Source organism: Eretmochelys imbricata, chromosome 3 (genome assembly GCF_965152235.1).
Source record: "Eretmochelys imbricata isolate rEreImb1 chromosome 3, rEreImb1.hap1, whole genome shotgun sequence".
Taxonomy (NCBI): Eukaryota; Metazoa; Chordata; order Testudines; family Cheloniidae; genus Eretmochelys; species Eretmochelys imbricata.
In genome coordinates, this window is record NC_135574.1 from 84,434,055 (window position 1) to 84,452,898 (window position 18,844).

At 40.1% G+C, this 18,844-nt stretch overlaps 1 protein-coding gene across 1 annotated transcript in view; it reads right to left on the reverse strand.

Annotated features, from left to right (window-relative positions):
- Positions 1-4,584: 4,584 nt before the first annotated feature.
- Positions 4,585-18,844, reverse strand: part of WASF1 (WASP family member 1) — a 59,375-nt gene continuing 45,115 nt past the window's right edge. Inside the window, exons 3-8 of the mRNA XM_077811703.1 lie at positions 16,902-17,055; positions 15,224-15,341; positions 14,243-14,415; positions 11,951-12,130; positions 8,461-9,071; positions 4,585-4,742 (exon numbers count right to left, since the gene is read on the reverse strand). Of these exons, the coding sequence (XP_077667829.1) occupies positions 4,585-4,742; positions 8,461-9,071; positions 11,951-12,130; positions 14,243-14,415; positions 15,224-15,341; positions 16,902-17,055 (1,394 nt within the window). The remainder of the gene's footprint in view (positions 4,743-8,460; positions 9,072-11,950; positions 12,131-14,242; positions 14,416-15,223; positions 15,342-16,901; positions 17,056-18,844) is intronic.

Genomic DNA, 18,844 nt, shown 5'->3' on the forward strand with positions numbered 1-18,844 from the left:
TGGAGGGAGACAGACCAATCTGTCCAAGGAGTTAAGTCAGACAGTAAACTGTCCCGACCCACATTTGAAGGGGTAAAGTGGACCACTTGCAAACTGGACCACCTGCGTGCAAGTGGATGTGGCTAAAGAGCCTCAGGTATATCTGCGCTATTGTGGAAGACTGAGGCAAAGAGGTGGGAAATCGTCTGAAAACGGTTGGTCGGCAAACATGCTCTTGAACTCGTAGTCGATTAGCACCCTAATGAACTTGATTTTTTTGAGGTGGGAACCAAAGTTGATTTTCTGGTGTTTAAGATCAAATCCAGCTTGTCAAGCAAGTTCAGTGTAATGTCAATATGAGAAAGAACTTCACCTGCCCCTCAGTAGCCAGTCATCCAGGTATGAGAAGATGTGGATTCCTTCCTTTCTGAGGTATGCTGTCACCATGACCATGCATTTGGTAAAAACCCAGGGGCAGAAGAAAGACCGAAGGGAAACACCACATACTGAAAGTGGCACTCTGCTATGACAAACAAAGAATTTTCTGTGGCTTGGCAAAACTGCCACATGAAAGTAGGCATCCTGAAAGTCCTGAGGAGCAAACCAGTTGTTCTGAGACAACGTGGGGAAGACAGTCAATAGAGTGACCATGTGGAAATTTATATATCTGATATATTTGTTCGGCCATGGAGGTTGAAAATGGGTCTTACCCCTTCCTTGGATTTGGGCACCAGAATGTACTGTGAATAGAAGCCCTGACCCCACTGTTCCAGTGGAACCTCCTCCACCACTTCCAAAGCCAGTAGAAAGTGGACTTGCTCAAGGAGCAAGCAGTATTTTGTGAGAGCAGCCACTGAAGAGGAAGTGGAGAGGAATGGACGGGAACTGGATGGCATAGCCCTATTTGACAATGCTTAGGACCCAACTGTCGGCAGCGATCGAGCCCCAAACATTGTAAAAGTGAGTCAGCCTGTCCCCAAATGAAGGGGTTGGGGAGAAGGGAGTGATGACTGGAACACTGCTTTGGACCAAGGACTCAAACTAGGTACTTGAAGAGTGCTGGGGAAGGCGTGTAAACTGTCCAAAACCCAGACCCAAATGTCTCCTCCTCTGGGACTTATGCCTCTTTCTGAGGTAGTCCCACTGTCTTGTGGGAGAGAGAAGCTGCCCAAAATGTGCACTGCGGATGATACTGTTGTTGCTGTTGACCACTGTAGTGGCACCTCTGCACTGCCAACATATGCACCCCCAAGGACCGTAAGATAGCCCTACAGTCCTTGAAGCAGTGCAAAGTCTCATCCACCTTGTCTGAAAAAGGGAATAGGCTGTTAAAGGGCAAATCCTGTATGGCCTGTTGTATATTGGGAGCAATGCCTGAATTCTGCAGCCAGGACGCCCCTTTTGTGGTCCCTGCAAAGGCCATGACTCTGGCCGAAGAATCCACAATATCCAGCATGGACTGCAACAAATTCTTAGCTACCAAGCAGCCTTTGCTAATAAATGCCCGAAATTCCACCCTCGAGGCTTTGGGCAGCTGGTCGACAAACTTAGACAGCTGTCCAGTTCATGAAGTTGTATTTGGACAGCAATGCTCATCTGTTAGGAAGGGAAGAGGAGGTGTAAATCTTCCAACTCTTCAAGTCCATCCATTTAGAGTCCTTATCCTTGGGAGTAGACTTAACTCTGCCCTAAGGGGCTCTGTTTTTGACTACAGTTACGACCAGGGAGTTTGGGGCTGGATGTGAGTAACCCTCAGATCCCTGCACTGACACAAAGTGGCATTTCTCCTTGTGCTTCACAGTAGGTGGTACCGAAGCTAGCATGCTTCAGAGAACCTTAGCAGGCTCTAGGAGAGCATGATTAATAGGGAAGGCCACTCTCCTGGGACAAATGGCTGCAGGATATTCAGCAACTTGTGGATATTCTCCTGCAGAAACTCCACTTCAATACCCAGGGAAGCAGCCACATGCCACAAAGGTCCTGGTATGCCTTGAAAGCCTCTGGTACTGAAGAAGAGGAAGAACCAGGTACTGCAGAATTGTCCGGGGACAAAGACTAAGAAGTTAACTGTTCCAGAACTGGGTCCTTTTCCAGGACTGATGGACCTCGATGGGATGACTGTGGAGGCTCCATGAGGGGAAGGATCACAGTGCCTGGGCCTGCGGCAAATCAACGGTCACTGCCACAGGCCTGCTCGGTGGGCTTAGAACAACTTGAGGAGTGGGACCTCTGCAACAGAGGGGTGTTCCATGACAAGTGTCAATTCTGGTACCCCTTGTGCTCTAGGAGCAGCCCCCAATATGGGTCAGGCAATGGTGAACAGGAGGACGATCCCAAACTGGATGTCGAGGAGTCCTGGGTTTCAGGAGATAAAGATGGAGCCAGTCCTGAGGGTGCGAGCAACTGGTCTGACTCGTTCGGAGGCCAAAATGAAGAAGGAACTGGCATCAATGGTGGAAATGGTACCGCAAGCACTGAGTATGCCTTTGTTTCCAGTGGTGGAAGTAGTGTTGAACCCCCAAAGTGGGGGGCAGTGAGTGCCACCACATTAACAATGACAGCATCAATAGTAGGGGTGCTGAAGAGGTAACTTTGGCCCAGCTCAGCCCCGCTTCCATTGTCTGTGGAAGGGAATCATTGGGATTTGGTGCTGATGGCTGGGCAAGCCCCTGAACCTGTGGGGCCAATGGGGCTATAAAAAATGCAGCCCTGGACCAAGGGAAAGATTGGAACAGAAAGGCAGAAGAGGTCCATTGCTGCCTGATATGCCACCAGAACAAAAGCAGCTGGTGCCAGTATTGGCCATATCAGTACTAGACTCAATGGATGCCCCAGGCCCAGAACGGAGCCAATGGTATGGAGTCTGACTTCCCTGCGTGGTAGTGTTTGAGAGGACCTACTCCCGTGCACTGGCATTCACACCATGCCAGTCTGATCTTTCTGGAGGAACCAGACAAGTCCCCATGTGACCTGAAATGGTCACGATCAGTCTTACGTGACCTTTTCCTTGACACGCTCGACGGGCAGCAACTTCACACTCTCCAGAGAGGTACCAGTTGGAGGATGCGAAGTGGCAGCGCTCTCAGAACCTGAGGGTGACCTCCACTCCAGCAGAGGCCTGGGTGCTGAAGCAGGTGCTGCTTTAGACGAAGATCTCTTGCAACTTGAGACCATTTCATGAATGATTTGCAAATTGAACACTGCTCCCTGAAGTCGGCTTTGCCTAAGCACAGCAAGCATTGGGTGTGGGGAATGCTCCCCCACACAATGGTGAGGGCATCACCAGGGAAATACTTAAACAAAAGCTAACACTATACTAAGGGTACTAATTAACTATATATATGGAAAAAGTCACTACGAAATAGAGAGGTGCAAGGTTACAAACCATACAGAGCTGACTCCAGCCACTGAAGGGGGTCGGGGAAGCACCGCCTCATATAGCCAGGGGCTATGGCCATAAGCTGCGAGAGCTGCCCCTCTATGGGTATTATGAGGCAAAATTCTCTGGCTCCAGTGCACTGGGTGCGCACACACCTAAGTGGAATACATGGTTGCATTTACTTGAACTCTGAATTCAGTCCAAAATTGCATTGGCTTTTTGTATATATGGATGTGGCTGACATGCAGCATAAATTAGACAGCATGAGACATGATTTTGCAATATCATCTAGTTCTCTTTCAGTGTTGTTTCACAGGAACATATTCATTCTGATTATTGCCCGCCCCCCCCCCCCCCCATACGTACCATGAGTTAAATTTTCAAAAGTACCTAAGTTACTAGAAGCTTAAGTATAATTATAAAAAAAAGACTACGTGATTTAGGCACTTTTGAAAATCTTACCCTTCAGATCCTAAGTAATGCCAGAAAAAGGGTGATGTTATTAAAAAAGCAACAGCTAAGAACATTTACCATTTATTAAACCAAACTGTTATTTTTAACAGTTACATAAGTTACACAGCATGTTTAAGTCAGAAGATTTCACACAGAAAAAATTTGAACTTTTGTATGCAGGCAAAATAGTACCACACGATATGTACCTGGGAGGGAGGGGGAAACCTCTAAACATTCAAATAAGGCCATAATTATTTAAAAAACAACAATAAAAGCCCCCAAAGATCCTTTTTTCCTTTCATTGTGTTCAGTGCTGCTAACTTTATGTACCTTCTTAGTGTACAGATGTATATCTTGATAGCTAGGTTTTTAAAAACATTTATCAAAAATGGAATAAGGCTCATTAGTACATACAGCTGCCCTCGGAATTTCAATCTCAGTTACCTTCATTAACTTAAAATTCACAAAGTGCACAGTTAAGATATGCCAAAAAATTGAAACTGCTACTCTACCAACAGCTGCCCATGCTTAATACTTAGTGGTCTATTGGAACAAAATATGTTCTTTCAGAAAAAGAAAAGCCACTGTAAAACATTTCGTTTCAAAGATGTGCTAGTAATTTTCTTGTAAACTGAAAAGTAGAAAAACATGGATTAATGATGTGTAGTGTAAAGAAAAAAAAAACAAAAAACACTAGAAATGACCATCAAATGTTTTCAAAGAACAATCACCACAATGGACATTAGCATTCAGTGTATATCAATGCATCTATTTTACTCCAACCAATCCACTTCATCAAACTCTGAATCATCTTCTGAATCACTGTATTCCACAGCAATGCGGCGAGACAATATAGTGGCAACATCATTCTCAATGCGCTCATGTTTAGCTTCTTGTTCACGCTGCTCTTCGACTTTGCGTAGCTGAATACCTAAATCACAAACATAATAATAATAAAAAATTTCTTGTTCTTATGCGTAATACTTTTACCAACAGCTCTCAACTTGCTTAGCAAACAAAAACAAATTGTCTGAGAACACTGCCTGTCAGAGAGGTAACTAATATTATATTCATTTTAAGAATAGGAATTGCTGTACTAGATCAGAAGTCCATGTAGTACACTATCCTGCCTCTGAAAGTAGCTTGTAGTAGATATTTCTGAGAAATAAACCCTAAAAACCGTAACTCTGTAGTGACACCATACAATAACTATATGATTATGATCAAAACATTTCAGTATCTATGTTCCCAGATTAAATTAAACTGATTTTTAAATACAGTTTTTTCATATTTTTTTTTCTCTTCATGGTTTCACTTAAGGTTGCTTGAGTACCTTAACATACTTGGATTGCCTTTATGTGTAATCTTAAATCTGAATTTCCTGGCTTGGAATGCTAGGTTTGGGAATAATTAAAACCTCTCTGCTGTATTTTTTACCTTAAATTTCATACTCTGAACCGCAACTCCCACTTAATATAGTGTTTTGTTTGGGAATGTCCTTGTTTAAAAAACGAAATACTAAAAATGTCCATTTCCAAAGAAAATAGTGTGTGATATTTTTCATAATCTGAAGGTGTATAGTATGAATCTTAAAAAAAAAAATTATTCTTTTAAGGCCAGATTCAGCAGTGCAAAAGCACAGGGCGAAACAGCTGAAGTCTACTGGTGAATCTGGCAATTGCAATTGAATTTTTATATAGAAGGGTGTGTTACAGAGACCCCTCTCTCTGTGAAAGGAGAGATGAGGAAATCTGAGTCTGAGTTCCAACGTTTCTGCACTTTAAGGAACCTCAGTTCCCCCAGCAGGGCTGCCCTGGTGAATTATACATGACTGGTACCTCCCCATACTGGTGTGGGGGGCACCAGCTAAAGGGGAGGATACGTTACCTGCCAACATGCCTCATCCCCTCCTGTCCCCACCCCCAGCCTGGAGCCACTGTACTCCTCCCTGCCCCATGTTACCTGTGTGTGTGTGTGTGTGTGTGTGGGGTGGGGGGGTGGCGGGCTCTGTCCTCCCACTGCACCGGCTCCCGCCTCTGGCACCTTTGGCTGCCCTCCCTGGCAGCCAGGCCCGGGGCGGGGAGCAGGCCAGAGCCACTCCAGGTCACTGCTCCTTCCCTGGGAGAGAGCTGGCTGGGGAGGGGTGGCAGCCGACTCCTTGCCCAGGCTCAGCTTCCGTGGACAGGGGCTGACTCCAAGCATGCCAGGGAGCAGTGGGGGCTCTGGGTTGCTCAGCCGCAGTCCTGGGAAGCCCACCTGGGCAGGGGGCAGCCCGCCGCCACTACAGCCAGGTGCTCTCCCAGGCAGTTGCTGTGTTGTACTGGGCAACGTCCCAGCACGGCCAGAAGTAGCACTGTCCCCGCCCCTTATGGCTGCTAGGGGGTGTGGGTGGGGGGCACTTGACCCTGCGTGCCGCCCTTGATGCATTGCCACTGTCGGGTGTGCAGTGCAGTGGAGGCAGCAGTTCCATGGGGAGCCTTTCAAACGCTGATGTCCAAGGTAGCATGTGGCCACGGACCCTTTAAAAGTAACTTCCTACCAATAAGCATTCTTGGCACACACGTCCAGTTTTCCTTATGCCACTGAGTCCTTACAAGCAACAGAATTTTTTTGCATGCAAAATAGCTACAGAGAAAGGGTGGTGATCGGTAGAGTTACTTCTAATGTCACAAAGGCCTCATTTAAGTTACCTGAGCTGGTGAGCTGACCGTAACTTTTAAAATCATAACAATCATTAATAACTTTACTTAATTACAACCTAATTGTTTCCAAGTATATAGTATAGACACAATAGATTTCACTGAATTTTAGCTAAAGAAATTTGAAGAGTTTGCAAGATTATTGTTAAAAGCATTTGGGACACAAAAAGACTGACAAATGTTATGTCTTACACAACTCGTTTTAAATTTGATTTTAATGCAAACTCATTAACTGATTCATTTCAGAAAATTCATTCTATACCCAAAGAGTAAATGCTGGGGAGGCTGAATCCCTGCTCTAACCACAAAATGGAACTCATCCTTAACTATGGTGTGCCGATTGGTGCCTCCACAGTGTTAAACAAAGATTCTAGTAAGGAGCCGTCGAGCACTCGATCAGTCTTCAACAGGGCAAACGTTTAAAAATCTATGTTTACTCCATTTCCTAGCTCTTAGGCAGGTTTTAATCTATGACACTATTCTACTTTTCACCCCCATGGTTACTTAGTTTTCTTAATAGTGTCTTCTGTAGGATTCTGTCAAAAGGTTTTAGAAACTCAAATGAATTATGCCAGTGGGTTCTCCTTATATGCTTTTTTGCTGACATGTTCAAATAATTCTAACAGATTAGAGAGGAATGATTTCCTTTTAGAGAATTCATGCTAGTTATTAGATGTAGGTGTTCTATACCTATGTTTTTAGTTGTCATTTCAATCCATTTACTGGTACTAGAGCAAAGCTAACTAGTCTGATTCCCAAGATCATCCTGACTAGTTTTTGTAAAGATATATTTATCATTTGTTACCATCCAGTTCTCTGGTATAGTGGCTTACTTCACAGAAAGATTGCATTTTTTTTAAAGCACCTCAATTACTTCATTCTGAAGTTCCTTCAGACCCCTTTGATTTATACTGTTCCGTGTCCTGTTAGTTGAGTAAAGTGAGGTATAAAGAGGTTAAGACAAGTGACTTTCCTTAGGTAACATTATTTGCAGCAGGGGATATAACCCAGGAGTCTATCCCCTCTCACTTCTCTGCTCTAATCTAGAAAACACTTGCTTATTGTAAACCATGTTATATCTCCAAGTACAAATTCTGCTCTGTATGTTGAAGAGTATGCAGGGAAGCCTCTCCCAGTGTACCTAAAAACATTGGAGAAGGATTCCAACTAGTGTTGAGGGCAGCACTAGAAGAGACCCTATAACCATGCACCAGCACCCCCAGTCCTAACGGTTCATAGTTAGACCACCAGTGCACATGTTGTAATGTGAAGAATGTGCAAGATAGGAGAGCATCAGTAAGGTACTGCCCCAGAAGGTTCCCCCATCCCTTTTGTTCTCCTGCCTTTTGTTGGCAAGATGGTTCTGGGACCCACTGGTCCACTAGGCAGCTCAGAGTTACAAAACAAAACAAAACCCTTACTGATTTAATCTTTTAAAAAAACTGCTGAATATGTCCTTACATTGTTATTGCACTGCAGTAATGTGTGTGAGGAATACTTACATAAAAACAGGATTAAAACCCATATGCCAGTCTGTCTGCTCTGCTCTTAGCTAATAGCTGTTGTGAAAAATATTCTTGACGTTTTTGCTTTCCACACAACTTGGAACAAATGTATCAAGAGATACTCTTCAAATAATTAGAAATGAAAAGATCATCTCCATAGATCATCTAGTAACATATACATTTCCTTAGCCAACTTTTATGGAGAACTGGTTTTTGCATTCTAAACTACACTCCTGATAGGTGCCATTATGAGTTGAACAAAATCTGTCTACTTGGCAAGCTGCAGAATACAAATATTGTGCAGAATACAAAGCACACCAGATTTAAGATACTCTCGTCAAATCTTTTTTCCAGAGGTGTAAATTATTCCATCTGTTAAAAGTACATTCGTTTTATTAAACTGCTGAGACCAACTTCTGTTGTTCTTTTAGTGGCCAAACGTTACCTTTTCGTATTGCTTCCAGTAGGACGCTTCTGGCATCGCTGATTACAGGTAGAGTCGATGGATGGCGTTTGGGTTCAGGAGCAGGAATCACTTGGGATGGAGGAGATGGAGGCATGACTGGAGCATGAGGGCCAGGAACAATGGTTGTGGGAGGGTGAGAGAGGGTGGCAACTGAGACCGGAGATGAGGGTCGAACGCCAGGGGGAGGCAATGGAGGAGGTGGTGGGGGTGGAGGAAGTCCTTGCACTTCAGCTTGTGGAACTGGCTGAGCTGGGAGAGTGTCACATGCTTGGGCAGCTCTAGTGGCTGGAGGAGGGGGCTGCGCTAGAGGCGGCGCAACTGGAGGAGGAGCTGGATGCAGAACTCCAGGAGCAATCTGGAGAGGAGCTGGTGGAGGTGGCACTGCTGGCGCTTGCAAAACAGCTGCTGGAGGAGGTGGTGGTGGAGGCATGGGAGGGGGAGGGGTGGAAGTCATTGCCGCTCTCAGTGAAGAAGTTGACAAAGCAGATGGAAGAGGAGGAGGGGGAGGGGGAGGTGTGGGGCTCACAAACACTGGTGTCCTGCCTGTTGCTGGTGACTGAGGACGATTTTCTATCAAACCTGTGGTGGAGCTGAAAGGCACAACAGGAGGACAAGTTATTAAAACCACAAAGTGGAAAAACTGGCTAATATAATTATATTTACAGTTTTTTTGCTTGTTAATATTTAAGATCAGTAATTAGGGTTATAAAAAAGCTAAATGTACTGACGTGACAACTGCATGGCTACTGTAGATCCCCATGAAATCAAATTTACCAAATCTAAAGGCTAGTTTTTAGTTGTTTGGGTAGAACATACACCAGCCTTTTCCTTGCTAGCCTATACATATACTCAGGCAAATAGCTGAGTTTATTTCTCTTATCTAAGGTTTCCTACAGTAAGTAAGATTTTCCCTACACATAGTAGTAAATCCAGAGATTTATTCAAAGTATGAGGACAAGCTCGTAGAATGTGGCAGTCTTGATTAATTCCCTTTATTCTAAAGTGGGGCTGTCAATTGCCGTTAACTCAAAACAAATTAACCCGATTAAAAAATTAATCACGATTAACTGCAATTTTAATTGCACTATTAAATAATAAAATATCAATTTAAATTTATTACAAATATTTTGGAAGTTTGTCTACATTTTCAAATATATTGATTTGAATTACAACACAGAATACAAAGTGTACAGTGCTCACTTTATATTATTATTTTTTATTACAAATATTTGCACTGTAAAACGATAAACAAAAGAAATAGAAAAGAAATTCACCTCATACAAGTACTGTAGTGCAACCACTTTATCATGAAAGTGCAACTTACAAATGTAGATTTTTTTTTTTTTGGTTACCTAACTGCACTCAAAACCAAAACAATGTAAAACTTTAGTGCCTACAAGTCCACTCAGTCCTACTTCCTGTTTAGTCAATCGCTAAGACAAAAGTTTGTTTACATTTCCAGGAGGTAATGCTGCCTGCTTCTTACTTACAGTGTCACCTGAAAGTGAGAACAAGTGTTCGCATGGCACTTTTGTAGCTGGACTTACAAGGTATTTATATGCCAGATATGCTAAACATTCATATGCCCTTTCATGCTTTGACCACCATTCTAGAGGACATGCTTCCATTCTGATGACGCTCGTTTAAAGAAAAAAAAATGTGTTAATTAAATTTGTGACTGAACTCCTTGGGAGAGAATTGTATGTCTCCTGCTCTCTGGTTTTACTCACATTCTGCCTTATATTTTGTGTTATGGCAGTCTCAGATGAAGACCTAGCACATGTTGTTCAATTTTAAAACACTGTCACTGCAGATTTGACAAAACACAAAGAAGGTACCAATGTGAGATTTCTAAAGATAGCTATAGCACTCAACTCATGGTTTAAGAACCTGAAGTGCCTTCCAAAATTTGAGTGGGACAAGGTGTGGAACATGCAGAAACTACAGAACTGGAACCACCTTGTGTTGGTGGCATCTGACTCAGATGATGAAAATGAACATGTCATCAGCAAGTTTGTTGTTTTTACAGTGCAATTATTTGTAATAAAAATAATATAAAATCAGCAATGTACACTTTGTATTCTGTGTTATAACTGAAATCAATATATTTGAAAATGTAGAAAACACCCAAAAATATTTAAATAAATGTATTTTATTATTAAGAGTACAATTAAAACTGTGATTTATTGCAGTTATTTTTTTAAATCTCACAATTAATTACCATTATTTTTTTTTAATCGTTTGAAAGCCCTATTCTAAAGGGACTATTTTTACAGAATGATTACCTAGATAAACTGACTTTGAAACTGAGATATGGGTTTAAGTTCATTGACAGGTCCAGTGGTACCGTACAAGATTAGTCATGTGTAGCTATATACACATAAGACACTCCTGTCTAATTCAGTGTAGTACCCTTTTCAGTCCTCAAAGAGACAAGAGATGACTGTAAATGTTATTTTTTAAAGTATAAACTGCTAGAGGAATTTCTCAATCAAAATACCCAGGTAGGAAAATTTAACACTCATAACAAGAAAATGTTAACCCAATAAAAGAGACATATTTCTGTGTATAGCCCTGGGATAGTGGAAATACTTTCATTTGGACAGACATTAAACTATTTTGCTGATATAACAACATACTCTAGATCTACTCTTGTATATTTCAGATAAAGGTAAGGGGAACCCTATAAAAATATAATCCATAAAGTATGACTTTGCTTGGATATGAAGTTACATGGAAAAATACTGTCAGGATGATTGGTTTAGATGGTATCCCAATATTCCACCCAGTGTTAGAAAGGCATAAAGAGAAACGATGTCTGTAATTTAATCTATTTTGTAGACAATTGTCTATGTCAGTGGTTTTCAAACTTATTTGATCGCACTCCCCCTTCTTTGTGTCTCTAGTTTACACGCCCCCTCACCACACATGAACATATACAGATTTAAAAAAAAAAATCAGCGTGCAACTCTGACTAATAACTAAAACCAGTAACCATTGATTCAAACAGAGCCAACGATCCATTGTAATAAGAGCAAAAGCAAAACTGCGACTGTGGTGGAAGCTTATAATTCAATGTGCAGACTGCGTTGTAGCAAATGGAATAACGTACAGATAGTAATGAATGATGTTGTACAATGCTATGCAAGCTTAACAGAAATCTGTCAAAATGCACAGCGCCATCTGAGAACCTGATATGTCTGGAGGAATCAGATTTGCTAGTTACTCATTGCTGTGGGTAAAATACATGCAGTATGTTTTTTTCCCCCCTAAAGCATTGCACGCCCCCTTCCTAGGGCAGCCCTCCACCCAGTCTGAGAACTTCTGGTCTATGTTGCTCTCTGGGCTGAAATCAAGTACAATAATGATGCTGCTTGCTTCTTCAAAGCATAGTCTTGCGTATTTGGACCTTTTTCAGAGATGTATGTCAGTTTATTGTTGGAAAGTTGTTCCAAACTTGACTCCTTACCTAATACAAGGAGGTATGGGTTTCACATCTCCTGCTCCATGCATTGGTGGAGGGGGTGGTGGCTCATGTGGTCTGACCAACACTCGCTCCTCAGCTCTGCTCAGAAGTTCAGTCATCTGACTATAGGGTAATGCAGAAAGGGAGTAGGATCCATCCATATGATCCACATATGGCTGAGGTCTAAGAAAAAACAAAGGCAATTTTCCACTTCAAAACTGTCTTGCTGATGATCACAGACAAAATCATTCATTACTCAGCTCAGCTACTATATTATACTTCAGTTTGATCTCTGAATTAAATTCCCTCTCTGCACAAGAGATGCCAATCGAACTGTGGTTTTTAATTTTTTTTCTTTTCCCTTTCTGCCCTACTGCTTCTAGCAATTCAAACGTTAAAACAATTTTTCATTGGTAAACCCATACAATTCCTATAGTATGTGTGTGTGATGTTAGTGTTTATTGTTCAGACTTTACTGAATTAAACAACCATAACAGTGTTATTAGAAACAGGTTTACAGTATGAAACAGTCATGTACCTGTAGCGGTTTGTGATTCACAATCTTTTCATATGCAAACATTCTTTTACTACTTTTCTAAATTATATAGCCATACATCATATATTGTAGTACTTCTAACAGTTTTATAAAACATTTGTCAAGGCATTACTGTGTTGGACTGTCTTGTGGACACACAACTTACAGGTAGAGTTCCGCTGATCTCCTCCCAAACGCAACGTTGCAAGCTAATATACTTCAACAAGATAACTTAAAGTGTACTATAATGTAGTAGCAGTAAAATAAAGATAACTCATCAACAGCTTAAAATACTTCAGTCTCCTGTTAAAATCAACCTCTGTTTATGTCTTAAAGATCTGATCCAACACCAATTAAGAAATGTTTACAGATGTAACTGTTTAATTAAAATGTTGATAAAGATCACAATTTCTCTGAAATCGGAGGAAAAGTGTTTGCAGAACACTTTCTAACTGCTGGTGGTTCTACTGTAGGTTTCTGGATAGTGCTCATGACTGTAATGTCTAAGCACAGTATTCATAGAATCATAGCTTATCAGGGTTGGAAGGGACCTCAGGAGGCCATCTAGTCCAACCCCCTGCTCAAAGCAGGACCAATCCCCAACTAAATCTTCCCAGCCAGGGCTTTGTCAAGCCTGACCTTAAAAACCTAGATTGTCACTGTTGATCCTTGGGGCTCTGAGTTTTCAAGTGGTTCTGCAATCATTTTGCTGTGGAATCTGGCATATACCTGCATGAGGGGTGTGGCAGGGAAGGTGATGTACTCATTATGGGCAGCTAACACAGTGAAATACACCTATAGGGTTTTTTTTCACAGAAGAGCTGCACTTTAGGGAGGGTTTCATCATAACCTGAGTTGTAAATTACAAATTGAAATGCACTTGAAACCATTTTTGACTTTTCATTCTACATCACTGTAAATCAAGGTCTCACTAGGTCAGAGTTCTCAAGAGGCAGGTTTTTTATTTCAGACACAACATCCTGGATCCTACAGTCTGCAGCAGGCAACAGCTATTAATAGGGCTACCAGATAATCTTAAAAATTGTCTTATTTAAAAGGCTGAACAAAAAACAAGCCCCCCCTGCCAAAAAACCCTATTTCTTTTTAATTTTCAAGATTAATATTACTTGAGAGTCAGCTCTTTCATAGTACAGTTCCTCAGTTGGTTACATGCTTTTGGTTTTGCACAAACACCACAGGTATGTCACCTGAAATGCTACTGTCAGCCACCCGCAAAAGTATATTATGAAAAGAGAATTTAGCACGTTAAGGTTTGCAGAAACTTCAATCAAATTCTAGATTCAATCAAGAGTAAATAAGTTCAGTGGTCTCATCCAAGTGGATAATTTGTTCACATCACAAAACCACCACATAATACTGGCAGTTTCTGCTCAAGTAAATCAGAAGACTAGAATAACAGGGGTGGTTGAAGTTCAGGACTGAAATACAGTGACAGATCTGTGTGCAAGCCTGCACCAGTATGTTAGACTGATAAATGAGTAACAATGACACACACCTCCACATCCCCCATAGCAACGAATTCCAGAGATATAAATTATTCTTTAAAATGACAAGGTAATAAACCATTTAAAACACCTGGGTGAAAGAACTTCAAAATTCTCTTTTGGTAGAGGTAATTCTGTTATCACTACTGCATTCTGAGTACTGCACCCCATATACAGTCATTTACATCATAAATATATTTAGCCAAGGATAAGGTGAATGTCTCAAAATAAAGGAAGGAAAGAAACAAAAGAAACCTTGAGTCAAAATGTGAGGCTGGGCCATTAACAACTTCAATGTGCTTATGTAAGAGATTAGCATCATCCTCAGCAAGCTCTGGACCTTGGGCTAACTTCTGCCACTCTCGCCGTCTGTCATGAGGCGCCCTGGGCACTTTTTCCGGTTCATGAGGGCGATCTAGATTCTTCTGCTGTAAGAGTTATGCAAACAAAACTGACAGTCTTTTAAAAGAGGAATGCTTTTAAAATCAGTTACAAAACAGAGAGAGAGAGATCTTGATTCTAGCGCAAGAAAAAAAAATTATTCAAACCAGAACAGGAAATGAAGGCCTAACAGAGGGAGACACTTCAGTTTATATGATACTTACTTAGCTAAAGAATAACCAACTGATGGTATTAAGTTCATTCAAAATCTAAAAAACTGGCTTGCAATATGTCTTAAATGAGATTCTGAATGTCTCTCTCACATTTGCATTCTACAAGATACCATACTTATGCTATGAAATATGTAGGATATAAACGGCAAAAAACAAGCATGTAGCAGTGCTTCCCTTCAGTTTTTTATTCTTTCTTTACAATTAAAATGTTCCCTTTCTAGCATATTAACGCTAATTTATAGTAAACATTTCTCAAAAAGGTTCCAAACAACTTTCTCTATAAAACGGTTGGGAATTCATATTTTAAAAGAAGACTCCAGAGACATCCTTGGATTCTTGTTGTATGTCAGTTAGAGATTTTTTACTGTTGTGAGGAAATCATAACATTTGGTAAACCTGCTGTTAACTATGGTGAGACAGCATTAAAACCCTGGGCTCTTTTAATGGTGTCTTATTGCAAGGAAAAATTGATTGAATTGAATGACATTGAGCCAGTTTCTATATGCTTGAAAATATTCTATTTGTCTATATAAAGAACTGAACTTTTTAAATTGCAGAACCACTGAAGTATCATATGTGCAAGCAAACATAACCCACAGCTATTTAGCTTGGAACATAATACCTTCTGCTTTCTCTTTTCCTTTCTCTTGTCCTCGGTGTCCTGCAACATCTTTTCTTTCCATAGATCAAAGAAATATGAAGGATTGGTGTAAAACTTCAAACCTTCTTTTCCATCATCTCTGAGGTAAAATTATCAAGATAGAACATACTGTTTATTTGGTAGCGCATGGGACTAAATGCTGAGGCAATGTAAAGACAGTTTATTCAGGTAGCTGTAGCCATCATTTTAAAACACAATATTCAGGGTTTCTGCCTCGAGTACATTATCAAAAAAGTTATTACAACAAAAGTTTACCTGAAGCATAATAATTAGATTTAAAATTATACTAAAGATCAGTACACATGTTAAAGATAAATAAATAAGCCTCTCTAACATGGACAGCCAGGTTCATTTGGAGACTCACAAAAAACAGAGCTGAAAGAAGGAAAGATTATGTGTATTTTACAGGGTAAAGTCTACCTCAGTGAAGCCACTTTTTCCTTCTGTTGTAGTTTGCTAGAGCATTTTAGGGGTCCCTTTTGGCTTATAAGATCTGCAAACAGCTCTACTGAGGCTAGAAATCTATGATAGACTAATTCTCCTGCTTTTTGTATTAAACCTTTATGCTGGAAAATCCAGACACCTTGCCTCTGAGGATAACACTGTGGGAGCAATATTTTTTGATCTCTCTTTTCCTCTGTATGCTCAGCTTTTATTATTTCAGTTAGTTATTTCAAGTACTAATACTCTCATATTGGTGCCTCTAAAACCTTCCTCCCCCATTATTCCTTGTCGTCAGATCCTTATTTGAGAAATAAGTTTTAATGCTAGTTGTGGGATAACAAGTATCCCGAATAAATGAATCCACTCACCCTAAATTGTTTTAAAATGTGACTCTAATCTATCTCCCAACACAGTAAGTACAAGTTGCGGGACCAGTTTTTCATGTAAATAGGCATTCAACATAATTTTAGGAAAGCAACAAACCCTCAGCTCATTTTTTGTACTAACCACAACAGTGTAATCACCTGTTTTCTAAAGTTAGATTCTTACTGTCATGTTATATTATTATTATCCAATAAATAGAAACCTGTAATGGACTAAAAATCAATGCCTTTTCCATTTTATTATGTGCTCTTTGGCATCAAATTTGCCTTGAATGTCAATGTCACAGGAAGAGAATAAATTTCTTTTCAATTAATTTTGCTGTATCAAGTCTTAAAATGAAATGGGGTTTTGACTGTGCTCTGCCAGAAACCACTGAACATGGCAACAATGCGCAATTCTTTTGGAATTATTTCTCCCCTTTTCTCATAGATGCTATTGTGAAGTTGGTCACACCATATAAGATTCAAGTCACAGGATTGTATACACTATATAGTACTCCTTGGCAGAAACAGAATGCATCTTAAAAGGAATTTAGCTTTAACTTTCCTTCTCTTTTTCAGTAGAAACACAGTGTTTAACAAATATGGAACTTTAGAATTGCTTTTCTTACCAATGTTAGCTGGGCATAAAATTCACAGTAGTTTTAATGTTGATGGCCAGATTATGCCATCCTTACTCCTCAAGTAGTTTCACTGTTGTGAATGGACTACTCCAAGACTATGGTACTACTCAACATGAGTAAGGATGTCAAGAATATTGCTATACGTTACTGGGGGGAAAAAAGGATTTTTTTCTGATTTTTCACACTTACCTGTAAGGGGTGAGTATGTTGAGTGGGGGAGGTTGTTCACAAGTATCATAAGTCTCCTGCAAAGGAATAGGCAGAGTCTTGCGGTCAAACAGCTGCTGATCTTGAATTGTGGAACTCCGGAAAGCTTTTCTCATTGTAATATCCTGCAATGACACTGAAAGGGAACATCAAAATAAAAAAAGAGTGGCCAACAACACTTGATTTGGTTGCATTAATCTGATTCATTATATTAATGCTGAAAAATCACTGTGAACTTGTAAAGCATTTTATAAGTGGTAAGCATTAATATTAATAATGGTTTATTTGTCATGGTAGCACCCCAGTTTTACAGCGGTATATAAGGTCATATAGCTTTTAGTGATATAGTCAGACAACATGAAAACATGTATTGTATGTTCTGTTGCATTATCAGTGACTTATCACAGGAAACTTTTGCTCACTGGACTCCGGTTGGTAACAGAATTCGGTTCTCCCAGACAATGACTTTATCCCGGCTGGACCACCGCAGCCACAAAAATGTGGTTCTAGATTTCAGAGCTACCTGCTAAAGTTAACCCATTCCATTTCATGATCCTACGGTACTAAAAGCTGGCTCATCTTGATGTGGGGGCTCTTGCCTTTAGCTCTCCTTAACGTGAATAGGGACAAATTTGCACTCCTAGCATATGCGGTGCTGCCACTGAAGTACCACTGAGGCCCCAATTTAGCAAAGCACTTAAGCATGTTCCATTGAAGTCAATGGGACTTACTGGTAAGTAGTTCGCTCTCTTCTATTCCATTCCATGAAACCAGTAAAATGTCTTTCTAAACAGATTTCTGAATCAGGGTGTGACTTTTCAATTTAACTTAATTGCATGTAACTACTAACAAACTTTTAAAAATCCTGTAATGATCAGTATGCAAGATTCAAATAAAGAGAATGGGCAAGAGCCCAGTGTAACAGTGATAAGCTTAAACACTGATTCATAACTAGCAAATATGTTTAATAAATCCTTAGACAATAATCAAAATTAAGGTCAATGTGACACTTTAGATTATTATACAACCTTTATGGTTTAAAGAACATCAGGCAGGTTGTGCTACAAGAATTCTTATTAGGAGCCTCGCAAGGTTAATTGAAAAAAATGATGGCAACAGATGACATTTGCACTGCAGAGTCATGAAATAGTTCAACATCACATCTTTCTCCTTCCCTTATTCCCATGGAGTCCAGTTACCTACTTGACCTTTTTTCCCCTCCTAACTAATGTCAGTTTTTCAGATTTGACAAATAAAAGGAGTACAACCTATACCAGCAAGCTGTGGTGTTTTTTCTCTTCAAAATCATTCTATACTGCAGAAAGGTAAATTTAATCTAAGTAATAAAGAGTTGATTTTGAACAGAACTTTCAATCCTGTCAATATTTAAAGAAACAGATTTGTGTCTCTCCCCTCATCCCCCCTAGAAATTAGTTTTTTTCTGGAGGTCCCTCAGTCTCACGCACCCAGGTGCTGGAACAGTTTGGTTCAATGGCTCTTAGTACCCTTTCTACAAAAATTGTTCCAGTACCCTACTCAAACATTCAGAAATGTCACTACAGTCTTTTAAAATAATGATTTAAAAGAGTGCATATGATTAAATTTTAAGGGTTTTCTTCAGTCTGATTTTTGTAGCGTATTAGCTAGGGCTGTCAAGCGATTAAAAAAATTAATCACACTATTAAACAATAATAGAATATCATTTATTTAAATATTTTTGGATGTTTTCTACGTTTTCAAATATATTGATTTCAATTACAACACAGAATACAACAGGTACAGTGCTCACTTTATATTTATTTTTGATTACAAGTATTTGCACTGTAAAAAAACAATAAAAATAATATTTTTCAATTCACCTAATATAAGTACTGTAGTGCAATCACTTTATCATGAAAGTTGAACTTACAAATATAGAATTACCT